The sequence below is a fragment of the Lepidochelys olivacea genome, assembly GCF_965140295.1.
Source record: "Lepidochelys olivacea isolate rLepOli2 genome assembly, chromosome: 8".
NCBI classification, from domain to species: Eukaryota; Metazoa; Chordata; order Testudines; family Cheloniidae; genus Lepidochelys; species Lepidochelys olivacea.
In genome coordinates, this window is record NC_140418.1 from 44,283,432 (window position 1) to 44,303,094 (window position 19,663).

The window sequence follows — 19,663 nt, forward strand, 5'->3', positions numbered from 1 at the left end:
AAGATGTTTAAAAGAAAACAGGGCAAGCCAGTACCAGAAGGAGGAATGCAGTCAGAAGCAACTCCAACCCCACCTTTTGTTAAAGAAATTACACCTTTTAAACAAATCCTTCAAAAATTTGGGTACAGTCCTTGGACTAAACAAGCCCTAGCTGATGTCTGCACTATTTCGGATCTAGAGGATAGACTGGCTCAGTATATCCGCATATACAAACCTTCTAGTACTGCCAAAAGAGATGCAGCAGCAATCTGGTTGTTGTGGGAGGCATGTTAGGATTCTTACCTCCGTTTGTCTTCATGTAAAGAGGAAAAGGCATCTTTACAGGAAAAGTTAAACCAAACGGAAAAGGGAGCAGACAATTGGAAGGTGCTGGCTACAAATACCCAGAGTCAGCTGGAAATAGTGAAAGAGGCACTTCAGGAATGCAGAGAGAGAGAAAGATTCCTGTCAGACCAAGCTAAAGCCTCTGAGAAAACTGAAAGAGAGAATCATGTGCTCCAAGGTATGGTAAAGAAATTAACCTTGAAGCAGGGCAGAGCACCTGCAAATCATAGTCGTTGAGAGTCACTAATTAAGAGTCAGACAAAAATTGGGCTTTGCCACTAAACAGGTAGCAGCCGTTACAGCGGGTGAAGGGGGAGAAGGTCCTATGTAGGGCACCCCCAGGCATAATTACAAAGAGAAAAGAGAGTGAAAAGTTAACTCTGCAGAGGCTGGAGAGAATTAAGCAGTTAAACTTTGTGAAAATGTTAAAAAGGAAAAGTGTTACAGAAAGAATTCTTGGTTTCTTTGCAGCCATTCTGAAGCAAAAATGGGCCCTTTTCCAAAGCAATGTGTGTAAATAAGCCAGACAAAAATAAACTGTCCGATAAAAATCATTTGACTGGACAATTTCGTCAAATTTGCTAAAAGAACATAAGGGGGTTCTACTGGAACTTAACTGCCTCAAATGTATGAAGGTAATGCAAGATGTAAAAAATAGAGCAGTGTGGAAGGGATGTTAAGGAATAGAAAATGTGTATGTATCTATCTGTGTGTGTGTAAATATGTAAAGTTCTAAGGACCAATTGGTTTTGGTTTTGTTCTAAATAATGCCACTAAAAATCCATTTGACTCTTTAATTCAAAGTTGCAAAACTGACAGACCTTTTTGTTAGGCACAGGTGATTAGTGTCGTTTGGCTTTGGGATTTGGCATTTAATCCTTAAGAGGTAACTCAGTGCTTTACAAAATTTAAAATGTTTTTAAGTAGTGGCTGCAGCAGGGCACTCAAAATCAGGAAAATAGGAAAAAATTCTGGATTCTTTTTGTTTATTTGGTTTGTTTGTTTTTGTAACAAAATAGCAGATGAGAGCTGTAGTTTAAAAAAAATAAATTAAAAAAAGACAATACCCCTCTGAAGCAACAGCAGGGGTGAGGTGCACAAAACAAAAAGCAGCAATGTTAGAAACACTGAGTCTTAAAATGACTCTGAGTAATCAGACTGTCACTTTGATAAAAGTACATGAAAACTCTAAACACAAAAGAAATAGTTACACCTTATGTAAAAATTGGTATGGATAATGTTATAGAAGGTAAGCTATGGAAGGAACGTGCATTTGCCCCAGAACATGTGCAGTGTATATTGTAGAAGGGGCAAAAGAAATGCAAACATACCATGCTACCTAATTAAAACGCGATTAGGGCTCCAAAGGGAGCCACAATAGGTTGGGTTTTATTTGGCCTGATCTACACTGGGGGTGGGGATCGATCTAAGATACGCTATTTCAGCTACGAGAAGAGCGTAGCTGAAGTTGAGGTATCTTAGATCGACTTAGAATCACTTACTTCGCGTCCTCGCAGCGCGGGATTGACGGCCACTGCTCCCCCATCGACTCTGCTTCCGCCTCTTGCAGTGGTGGAGTTCCAGAGTCGACAGCAGAGCGATCGGGGATCGATTTATCGTGTCTACACTAGACAAGATAAATCGATCCCCAATAGATCAATCACTATCCGCCGATCCAGCGGGTAGTGTAGACGTGGCCTTTTTCAGATTGCTGTGTGTTTTGGAAGCAGAAGTTAAAAGTAATCAAAACTCTGGTGAAAGTTGATTGTGTTCCTTTTAAGATAGAGTCTCTGAGCTGCTGATGGCTGTAAATCCAAAAGCAAGCAGGAAGCGCCTGTGAAAATGCAAATTACCTAAATGATAAAGAAAGGAAAGAACTAGCAACACAAAGGAGCTGCAAATAAAGGACATACATGGTTAGCAAACAAATTGTCTAAATAAAAGGCATGGTATAACAAGATAACTTTAATAAATTTAATGATAAGTACCCCATAACAATGTATAGTGTGTATGATTTTTGGAAAAATCCTTTAAGGTCAAATGATAGTGATGCTTCTTAGCTATTACCTGTAAATAAACTTAAAGCTTAACACAGCAGGAAAAACCATTATAAACTTGGTCTGCTGAATAAGAAGGGAAACTGAGGTACCCCACCTCAGGGATTTAATGACTAAACAGTGGGATAATTTCCCCATAACCCTTAAAAGATAGAAGCCATTGAAACCTGGCCTGCCTATAGAACAAACAGGAAAATATGTGGGTAATTCCTCTGTTTTGCCTGCAATCAGCAAGGGTATTTGTAAAAGAAATATTTTAAGCAATAATCTGCCGCCCCAAAAGAAGTAGAAACATGTTCTTTTTGTCTTTCAGAAAATCAGGAAAAGCTGATGCCAGCTGAAGAGCAACCCAATACCATGAATCTACTGTCACAATAGAAATTGTGTTTTGTGTTCTATGCTTTGTCTTGTTGCTAGCACTGTTGTGTGTTAAAAAAAAAAAAATACTGCAGACCTGCAGGTAATTAAGAATAAATTAAGCTCTCTGTCCCAGCTACAGGATAGCCTAATATAAAACAAAGAAATAGATAATTGTTTGACACTTATCAATATGAAAGGATGCAATACGTTTCCAGTATTGTAAAACCAGACTTTTATTTGGGAGCAATTTTTGTCAAAATTGCACACCAACAGTCCCTGGAGGCAAAGGTATGGAAGGTTAGCTCACTTCCCATATTACACATGGGATCCTTCTGGCTACCCTGGACCTCAAGCCAGTGAGCTGGGGAGGGAGGAAAGCTATTGGACACTAGAAGTTGTACAGAATGGACTCCTCAAAAGTGGGTGTGCCTCACCTTGCCTGTTGCCCCAGAAACTTGTAGTAAAGATACATCACTAGGATCATGTATGTGGGATGAATTGGAATCACACAACTCAAATTGCCTCACAGTACCTTCTCTTGAATAGTCTACAGAGAAGGTGACACTGACGATTATAAATCCTGCTGGTTTTTATTTTATTGGTATAATATTATGAGGAGAGGCGGAGGGAACTGGGATTATTTAATCTGTAGAACAGAAGAAAGAGGGGGGGATTTGATAACTGCTTTCAACTATGTGAAATGGGGTTCCAAAGAGGAAGGATCTAGACTGTTCTCAGTGGTAGCAGATTACTGAACAAGGAGTAATGGTCTTAAATTGAAGATTTAGGTTTAGGTTGGATATTAGGAAAAAATTTTTCACTAGGAGGGTGGTGAAGCACTGAAATGGGTTACCTAAGGAGGTGGTGAAATCTCCTTCCTTAGAGGTTTTTAAGGTCAGGCTTGACAAAGCCCTGGCTGGGATGATTTAGTTGGGGATTGGTCCTGCTTTGAGCCGGGGGTTGGACTAGATGACCTCCTGATGTCCCTTCCAACCCTGATATTTTATGATTCTATGAAGGTAGAAGGAAAGGCCAAAATTTTTTCCCCCTCAGTTTATCATTCAGCAATTTCAGAGCCCATTTAGTTTTTTTGTAGTTTCCTTCTTTTCCATTTAAAACATGTAACAATTTAAAGGTGCTTCCTGTTAACTGAGTATTAACCATACTCTGAGTTCAACAGCCTCTCAGTTACTTTCTACAAACATCTTGAGCTGCAATCTCAGAAATAAGAGTCCAGAATACAGTCATTAGTTCAAACACCACTTGCACCGTAGTAAATCATAGCAATTGTGAACAGGATTGCGAGCAGAACATTCACAAAAGTTCATTATACACTTAAGTTAAAAATACACTGCAAGAGGATTAATATTGTAACATAGCTCTGTCTTGGGAGAGCTCATTTCAATCCTCTGCATTTAATATGAATGATTAATGGCTGCTTCCCAACAATAGTTTAGGATTTAGCATCAGGAACGTAAAGATGAAATTCACTACCATGACAGGACCGTAATATATATATTAAATACTATAGCAGTGCAATATTTGTCTCATTTAATGGCCAGCAAGAATGTGGCCTTTGGAATGCATCCTAACCAGGATTTCCTGAAGGCAATTCCTGTGAGAGCGCACTTGATTTAAGCCATTCATCTTTCTGTGAAGAAAATAGTGACTTATTTACCTAGTGGGATGATCAAAAATCTCATGTAGCTGAGCCAGTCCGGGGTTTTGTGAGACAGCTGTTCTACATAGAGCCTCAACACAGCACTGAGGTAATTCTGGGCTCCGGCCACTGCAATTTTAACGGGGTTTGGAGGCTGAGAATTGCAGTTACAGCTAGACAAAAAAAAAGAGGGAACATATTTATCATTTGCCTTCTAAATAAGTACTTTAAAGTAAGTCAGGAAGACTGCTTGATATAGACAATCTAGTTAATGGCTGCCACACAGGAAAGAGCTATTCTAGCATGTAGGACAATCTTACACTGAGCAACATCTTAAAACGTATTAATGAAATGTACCATTTGCTTCAGAAACAAACTTTCAACTGTTCTCCCTGCTCTCTCTCCACCCCCCCCCCCCCACCCCCAACTCTTTCCAAGCTATGAAAGCCTGTACTTGGGTTTTCTGTGTAGGGTTCAATTATTACCAATCGTGTTGGGAAAAATGACGAAAAGGCACCCCCCCAGCATGCACTGCTGCCTTTAGTGACTTTGGGGATGTCTGCACTGAAACAAAACACCCGGGCCTGGCCCATGTCAGCTGACTCAGGCTTGCAGGGCTCAGGGGCTGCAGAATTGCAGTGCAGACATTTGGGCTCAGGTTGGAGCCTGGTCTTCTGGGATGCCACTCTCCAGCCCAAGCCCAAATGTCTACACTGCAATTAGCCCCACTGCCAGAGTCAGCTGATATGGGACAGCCACGGGTGTTTTCTTGCAGCTCAGACATACCTTTACTCTCACATTTTTACAAATTATGTTAAAAAAATCTTCCCATCAGTTTCCTTTCCAAGACTTCTAAAGATTTCCTCACTGGGCATTAAGCTTAGAACCAGAGACTTACTATACGCAACAAATTTCACTGAGAATGATGTACAGTTGACTGTATGCAGAGAATTATCCACAAATATTCGGTCTTATCCCTGCACTCATGTTGCTGAGGGGTAACAACTTCCGCTCACTCTGCTAGAGTACTGGTAGCCGAAGTCTCTGGCTGAAGCGAATCATCTGGGGCATAAAGAGTTCACTTGTTATGCTGTGGCTGTGCAGGAGGCAAAGAAATGGTTCTTTGCTTCCACTATCGCATCCACAGGATCCCAGACACACTTATGTAGAGTTATGTATGGCTTTGTTAATCTGAGCTGTCTGTGTGGTGACTGGTCTGTGGTCCCTCCCAGCACCAGATTAAGACACAGGTACTACAAGACTGCGCCTATGGCCTCAGTTTCTGGGGTCTGAGATTAAACATGACCGTGTAGATTGTTGTTGCTACCACTGTTATATAATTTCAACAAATCTTATCCAAATTATGTCAAGTAAGGTGTCCATGGAAAGGCTATGATTTGCTGAATATGATTATGCTATTTGTATGCATGTATCATTTTTGTATTTGAAGTTATGAGCATTGACTCTATACCTGTATTTCAAATAGGCTTGCTCCTGGGGTAACGCCCACAAGGTATTTAGCCTGCACATCCTGAAGGAACTAGTCAAATTAAATGGCTCATCAAGGAACACTTAACTCATAATGGACCACAGAAGATGCCTATCTACACTTAATGAATGGACTTTCCTGTGAATGTTCCATCTGGAGTACAGGTACTGGCTACTACTGTAACGAAGGGCACGTCTTCACTGGCAACGTTCAAGTGCTGCCGTGGCCGTGCTTTAACGTGGCTTGTGTAGTTGCGGGAGAGAGCTGGGAGAGAGCTCTCCCAGCGCTCTAAAAAAACCAAAAACAAACAAAAAAAACCAAAACAACACACCTCCACGAGGGGCATAGCTCCCAGAGCTGGTGCACTGTCTACACTGGCACTTTACAGCACTGAAACTTGCAGCACTCAGGAGGGTGTTTTTTCACACCCCTGAGCAAGAAAGTTGTAGCACTGTAAAGTGCCAGTGTAGACAAGCCCTAGGCGAAACCATGCATGGACATATGACTTGCCCTTGCGATTCCAAACCATTTTGTTCACTGTGATTTTCCACTAGCTGTGCTGAGGGCTTTGTTTGAAACAATGGGTTTCCCTCCACATTGTAGAAGCTACATAAGGCCCTGGAAACATCTCCATTTTGCCTCTTTCCTGCTCAAACCTCTGGACTATGAATTTATACTACCGGAAGCATTCTAACCAAGGAATTTGAGGATGTTCCAATGATTTGGAAGCAACCAGAGACTTGACTTAAGCCAGCAGTTTATTCCCTCACTGCTACAAGCCTGAACCAAGAACTTTGTGATTGTTGTATGTATTTGATTCCTTTAAACAATTTTAACTCTCACCTTTCTTTCTTTCTTTTTATAAATAAACCTTTAGATTTTAGATACTAAAGAACTGGCAACAGTGTGATTATTGGGTAAGATCTGAAGTTGTATATTGACCTGGGTATAGGGCTGGTCCTTTGGGATTAGAATCACCTTTTGTTTGATGAAACTGGTTTTAAAAAAACATTAATCTTTAAGTCTGGTGTCTGAGTGTTGAATCTGGGACTGGAATACCGAAGGAAACTGCTTTTCTGACTTATTAGCCAATGTGGTGAAACAGAAGTTTACTTTTGTTGCTGGTTTGGTATACCTTATGGGAGAATAACCACCAAGTGTTTTTTTTTGGGGGGGGGGGGGAGGAGGAGAGGAGGGGTGCCCTATTTCTCAGCAGTTTGTCCTGAATTTGGTATTTTCAGTTGTGACCTAGGAAGGCATGGTTATACTCCCTTAGAGCAATGAGTTTCAAGCCCTCGTGATTAAAGTTTGAAAATAAGACCAGTGTGGTGCCTGAGTCTGCAGGAAGCCCAAAACAATAGCTCTGGAAGGCGTGAACTGTCCTGTTAATCTCGATGAAGATGTTAACTCCGAGGCCCACTGCTCTGGTGGGTCCTCCCAGCACTACCCCAGCAGAGATATACCCAGGCTGCTACTGAGTACTAAAGGAGCCACCCCGCTTTGGCTACAAGCTCCTCTCTGGGAAATAAGTACTCCTGCTGTGGCATCTGGGGGAATATGGGGGCTGTGTTGTTACCCCTACCTCCCTGGGAGGGACCCCCACCACTCCAAATGGGGGAAGAAGCCATCCCTTGACCTTAAACTGGCTCATTCCTGTTCAAGAGCCAATCTCCCGTTTCTGAGCAAGGTTACAGAAGAAAGTGTGGTGAGACAGCTCCCATTAAGTAAGTGCTTTGGATCTCCTGGATCCCTGTCAGTCAGGACACAGACCTGGGTTTGGACAGACACTGAACCAACTGCAGGGGTTTGAAGATAAAGCTCAGGGGTAAATTGTGACCTACAAAACCCAGACAGCCTGGGTCCTAGCTACCTGTCCCCCTTCCCATTAGAACAACACAGCTGGGGGTCAGTGGAGGTACTTCTACAGAACCCCTCAGTATAAGATTTCTGGCAATGCATAATTCCTGAGATCTCCTAGGCTCTGGGAATTGCTTCCCCTTCTTGATCCAAATAGGCTGTGTCTTTTCACCTTTAGGGCATGCTGCAAAGACCATCAGCTTGCTAGGACATTAGGGAATGGATGAGATTTAGATGGTGGGGTATATTTCTTGACTACATCAATTACTAGAGGGAAAACTCATTTCAGTTTTGTGGTATGTAGCTCTCTAGTCTGCCCTGTGAACATATGGTTATTTTACATCATTAGTTTGTCTGGAGGTGGGGAACAGACATCTTATTGTACTTAAATTTAAATAATTTAACACTAAATAAAACGTGAACTTACTATCTCTGTATCCTGGAGACAATCGTGCTGAAAGCTGCTTGCACATCAGCAGAAGAGCACGTACAGACCACAGGCAGGGTATGTTTTTGCAAGACATCGGAAAGAAACTGGGAAGACAACGAAACATGTTATGAAGCTCTGCCAAAAGGACTTGATTTTACCCAAACTTTTAGTCAGAAACACATATACACGTAAATTTGCCCTGCTGGGGTATTTTCAGACATAGGCGTTTCCAGCTCCTGGAATTATTGGCTGCACTCCATGCTGCAGTTTTCTATGACACCTCTTCCAGGAGTAAAAGCCCTTCTAAGGTGTGTCCGAACTGCAATCAGAAGCATGACTGTAGCCCGGGTAGGTATACTCACAGTAGCTTTAATCTAGCTAGCACGGCTAAAAATAGCAGTGAAGATGCAGTGGCAGCGAGCCACTGTGCTAGCAACACAAGAATGTACCCAGGTTCCAGGCTGGGACATACTGCCAGGGTCTGCACCACCAAGTCTTCACTGCTATTTTTGGCCATGATAGCTAGATTAAAGCTAGCCGGTTACACCTGTCAGAGCTGCAACCAGGTGAATGCAGCACAGGCATGCCCTAAGAGTGTGTCTTATTGGCTGGCACAGTGACATCTCCCCCAGAATGTACCACTTCTGGTACCAAGGTGTCAAACAGATCGCACCAGATGTTTCATTAGAGCTTCTGAGAGCAGAATCATGGTGGGATTCCAGCAACTGGAACATCAGAGCACATAGCTCATTACCAACCCCCTCCTTCCGCCACCCCCTTTAAAAAACAAAATCAAAACAGTTCACTCCAGGTTTCCTGCACAGAACACAAGCTAATTTGTGTTTCTTGCTACAGAAGCATAGCTAGAGCAGCCTCTCTCCCCTGTTCCCCACAAAGGCTGCTATTGATTAAAACAAGAGCTGCTGCAGACTAAACCACTGCAATTACCATTCCAGAAACAATCTAAAAGGGATGAGGAGTTGGCAAATGGGACATCCTCCCCTTCTCACACCCTAAAACGCGAGGAAACCAGCTACAGGACTCTTCTGACTGTACCCTGATGCCCACACAGCACATTTTCCTTGACAGCGACAGACTCCACCTCCAGAAGAACCACCCAATGCTTCCAACTGCTAAGGAAACACTACAGTTAGTGACTGGTTTCAGAGCAGCAGCCGTGTTAGTCTGTATTCACAAAAGGAAGAGGAGTACTTGTGGCACCTTAGAGACTAACAAATTTATTTGAGTATAAGCTTTTGTGAGCTACAGCTCACTTCATCGGATGCATCCGATGCCACAAGTACAACAGTTAGTGTCTCCCCTCCACATCCCCCATGCAAAGCCTTAATTACAACTTCATGTTTCCCTCACTTAGCCTGGGCACATGTCAGCTCCACTGGCTAATGCTGAGACTGTCTGTTTACTACCCAGTTCTCCTCCACCCCACTCTTTTGCTGTACCATCTGCCCCGCAGGCCTCATGCCTGGAGCATGTGGATGGGGTAGGCCAATCTGATCCACACAAAGCGCGGAGCACCATGGGGGAAAGTCCTGTGGCCAAACAGCACCACTCCACTCACCTGCTGCCAAGCTGCTCTTTTAGATTCCATTAAACACTCCTGCTTTCTGCAGAATCAGGGTCTAAATATCACACAGATCAACAATTTCACCTGCAGTAAGGCTAGCAAGCCCATGATTCTCGTACCACCATTCTCCATACTGGACCATTCTAAGTGTTATAGAGAAGGTCTATGAATTATAATATCAGGCACTTTCCACACTTTTTTCTGTTTTTTTGTTTGTTTTTTAAACGTGTCTAGTTTGGTGGGAAAGGAGTGCAACTTGATCTGAAAAAGGCAAACAAGCCTTATCTCCCTGATGTAAAAATAAAGCACGAGCACCATAGTAAGAGCGCAATGGTAGTATTTACATATTCCACTTAAGGTGTAAGGTGCATTTAGCAAATGAGCGTGCATGCAAGGAGGGGGTGATACTTTAAGGTTCCCACAGGAATGTTATTTTTTGCACCTGTTACCTGTGCCCAAAATTCTTAGCCCTAGCACTGAATTAGTTAATCCTGCCCTCATTTATTTCACTTTTATGACATCAAGTATCTGACTGCTGCACTCGTACTCTGCTTGCCCCCCTCCTCACTTCTACTGGACACATTCCCTGCCTCTCTTAGCACTGCCCTCCTATGCTAGTTCTGTAGCATCCAAAGATTTTATCCTTTGCTCCTCCACTCCATTACAGGGCCAGGAGAGTCCCTGTGAATACGTACTGCTGGGCATCCCCTTCCTCCCACCCCCCGTCCAAGTACCCCATCTCAATTCATTTTCTGAGGGTTTCCTTTCAAGTGTCCTGGAGAGAAAAAACCGTTCAGCCATTTCCAACGAGCAAGGAAAAAATTTATCTGATTAACCCAGGAGAGTGCCACCTTAAGTGGAAGGGGGTGTGTTCATGGAAGGCTCATGTTAAGAACCGCCTTAGAATCATAGAATCATAGAAGGTTAGGGTTGGAAGGGACCTCAGGAGGTCATCTAGTCCAACCCCCTGCTCAAAGCAGGACCAATCCCCAGTTTTTGCCCCAGACCCCTAAATGGTCCCCTCAAGGATTGAACTCACAACCCTGGGTTTAGCAGGCCAATGCTCAAACCACTTGAAGTGCAATAATTCTCTGTGAAAATAAGATCCCTCGGCCCATGAGTTACCTGCTGCCACAACTCCCAAATACTATCAGACCCATTTACTAAATAGAAAAATATGAACCTTAGTGGTTGCTTCGCTCTTCCTTTTATGTAAGCTAAAAATCCTGTCCTCCCTGCCCTGTACAGAGAGCAACAGGAATTGCCTGCGGGAAAACCTAGGGCTCAGCATCTGTTCTGCACTTACCTGGCCTTGCCAGTCTGAAGTATTGACAAGAATAATATTTTCTGGTAGCTGGTCATCAGAAATCAGGATGTGATTCAACTGATCGTACACAGTTTTCCTTGGAATCTGTGAATACAAAAAAAAAAACCCCAAACAGAGAATGGAACAGTGGGACAAACTGCTCATAGATCTGAACCAGCAGCGTTATTTTTGTGAAGTTCTCGGAGATGCTCTGTATGAAAGACACAAATAAGACTATGTTCTATTTCCATCACTTCCAAGAGCCCTGTTTTTTATAGAAGCTGGGAGCTCTACCGCATGATGAGGCAGAGACCCAGTAACATTTCCAAAGCACATATTCCACATACTACTGAAGTAGCTGGGATTTGTTTTGTCAGTGATTCCGTGATGACAAAAGGACACACAACAACAAAGTAGTTGTATCAACCAATATCAAATACAGTCACTGCTGGGGGGCTAGATTTTCAGTAATTTTTTTTTCTGGGTCCAATATTACCAAATTCTGTGGCTAATAAAAGTCCCAGGACACAGAGTAGGGACTTTGCTAGAAACACCACTTTGGGTACGTCTACATTGCAAAACAACCTGTGGCAATGAATCTCAGAGCCCCAGTCAACTGGCTCTGGCTTGCACAGTCTGGCTAAAACCAGCAGTGTGGCCATTCCCACTTGAGCTCAAGTCTGGGCTCTGGAAGTGTGTGTGTGTGTGTGTGTGTGTCCGTGTGTGTGTGTCCGTGTGTCCGGGCTCCAGACCAAGCGGAAATGTCTACGCTGCCCTTTTTAGCTCTTTAACGCGAGACTGGGTCAGCTGACCCAGATTCTGAGGACTTGATGTGGCTTTTTGTGTTTCCCCCCTTGTGCTATGGACACTGGATCACCTTAGGGAACCCCTCTGTTTCAAACTAGGCATTTCCTGGGGGATTAAGAGATCACCAAGAGATCACTAGTCTTAAGAGATCACCATTTAGTTCTTTTTGCTGCCATTTGCCCCAGTCTTTTTCAGTCTCATCCTAGTTGATATAAAGCAATGCACTAACCAAAAGCAGCGAGAATAGTCAGAAAATGGGATATCAGCTGAGAAAAAAATTCAACTCATTGTGTACCGGTGGAGCCACATCCCTGGCCTTCAGAGGGGAGAAGGCCGGTGGAACAGGAGCCACAGGGGATGTTTTGAGGAAGGATGCACAGCGGAAGGTTGTGAAGGGGGTGGAGCTCATCTCACCTGCAGGTGGTGCCTGGTGTCTGGAGAGCGCTCATTGTCCAGGCTGTTTGCCCTCTCATTCTGTGGCCTCGCTGGCTGCCTTTCCTTCAGTGAAGTGCTTCTCCCACGGCGACCAGTTTGCTTCCCTTCTGTCCTGCTAAATTGCAATGGTTACACAGTCTCCATTCACTCAGGGCCACAGAGAAGCTGTTTGCCAGAAGGGTTATCCTGAGCTGCATCAAGGGGATTCTGCATAGTGTGCTCAGGTCAGAGACCCGCCAACAGCCCAAGACACCTCCTGCCCCTCCATAGTTTATGAACCTGCCCCCCAGAGGAATGTCTAGCACTTTGCTTGAGAAAGACTAATCAGAAATACTAACTGAAGGTAGCCCTGAAATCCAAGCTACTCTAACCCCAGTGACTTCAAACTGCCCTGCTGGACAAACAAGGCAGCTAGACCACTTCAATTTTTTAATAAATCATTTGTATATAAACTTTGTCCGGTGTCTGATGTTAGTATTGGTGAATGTCTTTGGATTAGCAGCCCTGGGGCCTAAGGTCCCTGCCATTACAGTACAGGAAGCAGCAATAGAAACATCCTCCCCTTTGCCCTGCCAACACACATCACCCACCATGGAGGGCCCATCACCTCTAGTGGGGAGATAGCAGATTCTCCATGGCTTATTCAGCCTCTTTTCTAAGAATGCCTACAAGGGAGCCAATTACTGCCTATCAGTTTTAATTTATCAAGGGGATTTTTCAAACTAAGCCACAAAATTAATCACATTCCATCATCAAATAATATCAAATAAAGGACCATGTCCTCCCCAAGAAATTGTCCCATTACGCAAATGACACCTGTCCGCTAGGAACTGGAGTGAGATCCAGCACCTTATTACCCATAGACCAAACAGCTGTCACCACTACAAGCCAATAGGAACTGGTAAGTGACTGTGTCTACCTCCAAGAGCAGTTCATAAGGAACATCTGATCTTTCAGCTTGATGGTCACGTTGTCAGAAGAGACTAATAATTTTGGCTGTCCACCATGACACCTCTCAAAAGGGACCTGATTGTCAGAACATGATTCAGTTCAATATTCCACATAACCTGCAGTCCCTCCACTCCTTCCATCCCAGGCATCCTGCAGGTTGGAGTCGGTCTCTGAGAACTGCACCTCCCAGCTCCTACCCCATCCACACTCACCTTGACGTGCCCTCAAGGAGCCAAGTCCCAGCCAGCTACCATCCTAGCTGAGGAAGCGTGGAAGGAAGACCATCACACCAATCCTGCAGATATAGCCTCTGCTGATGAAATGAGACCCTTATTCCAGGGGCTGAACACTGCTCTACCTCACAGGACTGAGGAGGCACTCAGATACTATGTAATGGGGGTCAGATAAGTGTGACCAAAGACAGCTGATTACCCTTGCTGCATAAACTGAAGTGGTGCACTATATAAAAAATGAAGCGCTTCCATACCATATTAGCCAGTTCCAATAGCAGATGTGATGCCTGCTGCTATTGCTGCTTAGGGTGTTACCTGGTGGAAGGAATAATGAGAGACTCTGTCTTGGTGATTTTTCCACTTGGTGGGAGCTTCTCAATGAACACATCCAGCGTGGAGAGTTCTGCTTCCTGGGAGTCTTGCTGGCTAGGCTCCTACAAACACAAATAGTGATGTGAAAAGCCACAGAAATCCTCGGCTCTCCCTGGCTCTAGCAGATACACCAACCATGTTCCACCCACATCAGCTACTCACAACAAAAGCTTTCATGGTGTGATAAGATCGCCAGGAATGGACATAAACTGAACCCCCAGCCAGACCATCTTAAGAAGTTAGCTAGAGACTGATCTGCAAGGCTACGTCCCTTTGGGCTTTGCCATGATGATATAGACAAAGCCCACCCAGTGCATGACGGATAGCGAACACAAACTACTGGATGAACGTTACCAAATGAGTTTTTAAACTTACATAAGACACAGTGTCAGAGATACTGTCGCCTGGATGTTTGCTTCCAGGGCTCTTTGTCTTTTCAGGCACTTCTACCTGTTTGGCAAGAGAAAGTCATCAAAGCATGGCACGCTAGAGCAGTGGCTCTCCACCGGGGGCCGTAAGCAGGTTTCAGGGGGTCTGCCAAGCAGGGCTGAAGCCCAAGCAACTTAGCTTTGTGGGGCTCTGGGCAACTGCCCTGCTTGCTACCCCCTAACATCAGCACTGGCTCTTCTATGCAGAACACCAGTTGTTGTGGCAAAGATGGGCTGTGGAGTTTTTGCCCCCATTAATTCATTTGGGATTTTGTTGGAGGGCCTCAGAAAGAAAAGGTTGAGAACCCCTGCACTAGAGCGCACAGCGCCCCCTACAGATGTGCACTTCATACCTCACTGCTTCCAAGCCAGATTCACAATGGAGGGCTGCTGGGCAGTATTCACAGGAGGTTTAGGTGGTCACTACCTTGCCAGTCCAAGGCTAACATACACAGAACCTGAACCGCCCTCAGATCTTCAATTTAAACAATGAAATGTTTCACTAAAACACCTGTCAATTAGGAAGCCATAACAGAAGATAGCCTGGCAAACTATTGTCAGGGAAAGCCTCTTTCCGCAGAGATACCAACCCCCACAAGGCCTCCAGCAGTGGTTTTGATACCGCCCGGGGTTGAACATTAACTGATACTGAGGGCACAACAGCACACAGCAGCCCACCTTCAACACCCTTGCTCTGTCGGCTCCACTGGCTTCCTTAATCGACAGGGTCTGAGTCTGCCAGAGACAGAGTCACACATGAGGTACAAACATAATGGTTCACAGGGATGCTGCTGCTTGGAAGACTGAGGCAGGTGCTGGGGGCAGAATGTTGGCTGCATCAAGACCTTTTTTATGGGGCTTCTTGCCAAAGGAGAGCAGACAAAGTCCAAGCCTGACTGTTCACATCAAAACCCAAGATGCCATCTGCACAACAGCACCTTGCCCCCAAAACAGTTTCCTTTAAGCAGCACCCCTCTCCGCCCACCCTGGAGCCATGCCAAGGCAGCCACACGACCACCTCTTAGTTCAGCCTGAAGGGTTCTAGGTACCGAATCCCAACCCCAACTAAAACTACTCCTGCCTGTGAACAAAGCCCTACTTCATATACACCTGAGAGCACCTCTGAGTCCTGTCCTGACTACAGACATCATACATAACTGTGGTGCATTTGGGATGGCACTCAACCCTTCCCATATACAAGTCAGGGGCCCCACAAGAGGGCATAGGTGGGGTGTGGTTGCCCCGATGGGCACTGCTATCTGAATGTTTTAAACACAGACACATGCATGCAATGCTCAAGCAGTTAAGGCTCCTACAGGAAACATTTGTTACTCCGGTTCTTATGTGGAATTGAATGTAGGATTGTTTAGTAAACCTTTTAACATCGTAAACAGGCAAAACATGCAGTCTAACTTACTGCCATGGGAAACTCAAACTTCTGCAACTCTGCTTTTTAAATTTACCCAGGCTCTCTTAGCACTGGATTCATGCCTCACTCACCAGCTATGCAGAATTAGACACAAAGAAAGAGGCTGGTATCGGCATGAATTACAGCACAGCATGATCATCAAGGTTGAACACATTCAACTACATGGCAGGTTAATACTGCTTGGCTAGTGTAAATTTATTTCAGGTGAAATGTTGCTATTTGGTTGGGAAGAGTACACCGTGCTGTAGCAACATCATTCTGCCAATAAATAACCCTTTGGAAACAGTGACTTACAGGACTTGATGGCTCTCTTTGGCTTCTGATGCTGTGGATGCTACCAATTTCTGTCTGAGAGCTGGAGTGTGACAGGCCTTCAAAATATGGTCTAAGACAAGACAGACAGAAGATATGGTTATCTGCTGAGAAAGAAACCAATGGCCACTGCTCCCACACTCCTAATCTAAAATCAGACAGATATCCAGAGGGTGTAATTGCCCCCCCACCCCTCATTAGTTCATCAGGGATTTGTTAGCAGCTGCCATTTGTGTCGGAGGAAGAACGGAGAGTAGAGTTTGATGGTTCGAGCATAGGAACGGGGGTCAGAATAACCCGGGATCCTGATTCTAGCTCTGCTAGTGACTGACTGCAACCATGAGCCAGTCCCTTACCTCTAAGTGTACCACTCTGTAAAAGCGGAGCTCTTGTGTGCCAACCTCAGATGACTGGTCCCAGGATTAATTCAGATTTTTAAACTATGTGGAATGAAAGTCAGCTCTACTCTCTCCTTCCTCCTTGCACTTCATCCTCATTTCTTGCAACTCCCCCGCCCCCCCAGCTCTTCGACTTCTAACCCACCCATGTCCATGGCTTCTATATCACTCAGTCCCCCTTTCCCCTGCCGACTCCATTGCCAATTCCCTCCACTCCCACTGTCTCTCTCTTCCACTGCAAAATCTGCCCCTGCAACCTGAATCACGCTCAAAATCTGCTTCACCAATCCTGCTCCTGCATCTCCGACCCCCTCTGGAGAAAGCCCTGCAGACACGTAGATGTCCCTCAACCTGAAATTTCATAGATGTTAAGGCCAGAAGGGACCACCATGGCAGGGTGGATTTAACTCACCACTTTTCATCATGATTTACATCAGCACGTAGATAATCTTAATTTATTTTTTTTCTGTTTGTACTTTAGTTATTTTCCCAAGGAAAGTTCATTCTCACGGTTGGTATAACCTTTAGAACTTGCTGATTGGATTCATATACTCTTTACACTAGGTTTGGTATTTTTTCCTAACCCGGAGGCTGCACTATAATTATACAGATTTAGGCTATCATACAACTTTACACTTATTCAGATGATTAATTTCTACATCTTTAATGCTACACAATGGTAAATGATGTATTTCTGATTTACTAAATGAACTTTTAAGTTATGATTAGTGTCAAGCTACACTTGGAAAAAAATTGGAATTCACCTAAAAATATACAAAACCAAACTTTTTAATAAGTTGAAAAGGACCCTCAGATTCCCTGGCAACCCTTATTGTTGAAATCTAATTAAAGCTACACAATGAAGAACACTAGATGACTGATGGTTTAACTGTAAACATGAAACTACAAGTATTTCTGCTCAACTGAAACCCAACGGAACTAAAGTGAATGCTTTTCTACACAAACTGGAAGTACTGTACTGACATAAGGGGAGGTTTAGGTTGGATATTAGGAAAAACTTCTTCACTAGGAGGGTGGTGAAACACTGGAATGCATTACCTAGGGAGGTGGTAGAATCTCCTTCCTTAGAAGTTTTTAAGGTCAGGCTTGACAAAGCCCTGGCTGGAATGATTTAATTGGGGATTGGTCCTGCTTTGAGCAGGGGGTTGGACTAGATGACCTCCTGAGGTCCCTTCCAACCCTGATATTCTATGATTCTATGATAAGGAAAAAAGTGTACCCCAGCATTCACACTATTATAAAGACTGTACATAACGCGGTACTTGACACTGTGCCGTATTTATAAAGACTGACCCAAAAAGTAGAGATGTTGTCCCCTGACTCTATATAAAAAGCAGCTTTTAACTCATTCAAGTCTATGAGAAGTAACTGATTTAGCATTTAATTTATTTTAACAGATAATAGAGAAAAGGTGGTTGAGGTAATATCTTTTATTGGACCAACTTCTGGTGGCAAAAGAGAAGCTTTCGAGCCACAGAGATTACAGTAACTTCAGGCCTTAAAGTGACTTATCAAATTGAAATGAAATTTAAATAGATTTTTATGCTCTTGGCACTGTGATCATCCAGTTCAACCTTCTATATAACAGGCCATAGAGCTTCATGCTGTGAGAGTCTGCACCAAGCCCCCCAAAACTTCTGGCTGAGCTAGAATGTATCTTTTAGACAGACATCGAGTCTTGATTTAAGTTAAAATGATTGCCAAGAGGTATAGTAAATTCTTAATCTGTTCTGATAGTCAAATCAGCCTCAGTTTTAAAAATCTGCACCTTATTTTCAGTTTGAACTTATGTAGCTTAGCTTCCAGCCAAGGGCTCTTGTCATGCCTTTGTCTTATAGGTTTAAGAACCATCTCTTATCAGGTCTTCTGCCAACACAGGTACTTGGTTTAACAAAGAAGGTTAAGTGGTTACTTGATCATAATGTATAATAGTCTCTCATTTTAGAGATGTTTTCCATTCTGCAAATCATTTAGCTTTATAAACCCTCCAATTTTTCAACCTTCTTGTAAAATGTGGACACCGGAATGAACGCAGGCTTCCAGAAACAGTTTCCTTAATGCTGCATGAAGAGGTAATAGTATCACCTTCCTATTCGATATTTCCTTGTTTATATCCAAATGCTGAGTTGGCCCTTTTAACCCCAGCACCAATCAACTGAACACAAGCTTTCAATGTACCCACCATCACCTGCAAGCCCTTTGCAGAAACATTTCTTGACATAATTTAGTCCCCCATTCTTTAGGTATATCCTATATTTTTAGTTCGTAGATGTAAGACCTTCCATTTGACCACATGAAGATGGATATCTGACTTTGCCCAGTTTACCAAGTGGTCTATGTCCTTCTACAAGCAACCTGTCCTAGTAACTTACCTGCTACCAGTCTGTGTCATCACCTGCAAACTGTCAGCAATAGACTTTACATTTTCTTCCAGTTCATTCACAAATTACTGAATAGCATTGACCAGGAACAGATTCTCAGCCTTTCTAGTTGATCATTCCCCAATTAACAATTACATTTTGCAACCTATCAGCTAGCTGGCATTTAATCCATTTAACACAGACCATACTGACTCACTGGAATGCTAGCTTTTCATCATCGGAACATTAAATGATACTAGGTTCTCTCCTCTGTCAGGCCTGGCATACTCATTGTAAAACAATTCTCCTGGCACTCATTTCCTGCCTTTGATTCCCCATTGAAACCATCCCTCCCACACAAGGTCTTGCCACCTTTTTCAAAGACACAGCTTTACAAGATCTCCCTTGGCTTTCCTTCTCCCTGCCTCTGCAGCTTCCAACAGCCTCTCATTCTCCCCAATCCCATGGCTCCTTGTCTGCTCTCTCCCCCAAACCCCCTCCACTCACCTCAACACAATCCCCACCTGGCTATCGCTTTCCCTTCCATTTGCTGTCTTGATTAGCTTGCTCCCCTCAAAATCTAGGCATGCCCCAATTAACCCCATCAGCAAAGCGCCCTTCTTGACTTCACCTGCCTCTCCAGCCACTGCCCCATCTCCTTTCTCCTCTAAATTCATTGAGAGTGCCCTTGACAACCACTGCTTCAAATTCCTCTCTTCCAACTCCACCCCGGTCTGGTTTCTATCTTTTCCACTCCACTGAAGCCATCTCACAATGGCATCTAACAACCTTTCCCATAATTCACCCTCCTCCTCCTGGACCTACCATACACTCCCTCACAGCCTGGCC

General features: G+C 43.9%; 1 protein-coding gene across 5 annotated transcripts in view; it reads right to left on the reverse strand.

Moving 5' to 3' along the window:
- Positions 1-19,663, reverse strand: part of PACS2 (phosphofurin acidic cluster sorting protein 2) — a 180,179-nt gene that overhangs the window by 70,545 nt on the left and 89,971 nt on the right. For 4 of the 5 annotated variants that reach the window (XM_084637745.1, XM_084637746.1, XM_084637743.1 and 1 more), the window contains exons 10-16: positions 16,018-16,108; positions 14,242-14,316; positions 13,810-13,928; positions 12,290-12,425; positions 11,069-11,173; positions 8,175-8,281; positions 4,420-4,574 (exon numbers count right to left, since the gene is read on the reverse strand). In XM_084637745.1, coding sequence (XP_084493871.1) covers positions 4,420-4,574; positions 8,175-8,281; positions 11,069-11,173; positions 12,290-12,425; positions 13,810-13,928; positions 14,242-14,316; positions 16,018-16,108 — 788 coding nt within the window. The remainder of the gene's footprint in view (positions 1-4,419; positions 4,575-8,174; positions 8,282-11,068; positions 11,174-12,289; positions 12,426-13,809; positions 13,929-14,241; positions 14,317-16,017; positions 16,109-19,663) is intronic. The other variant, XM_084637744.1, reaches the window with a different exon arrangement.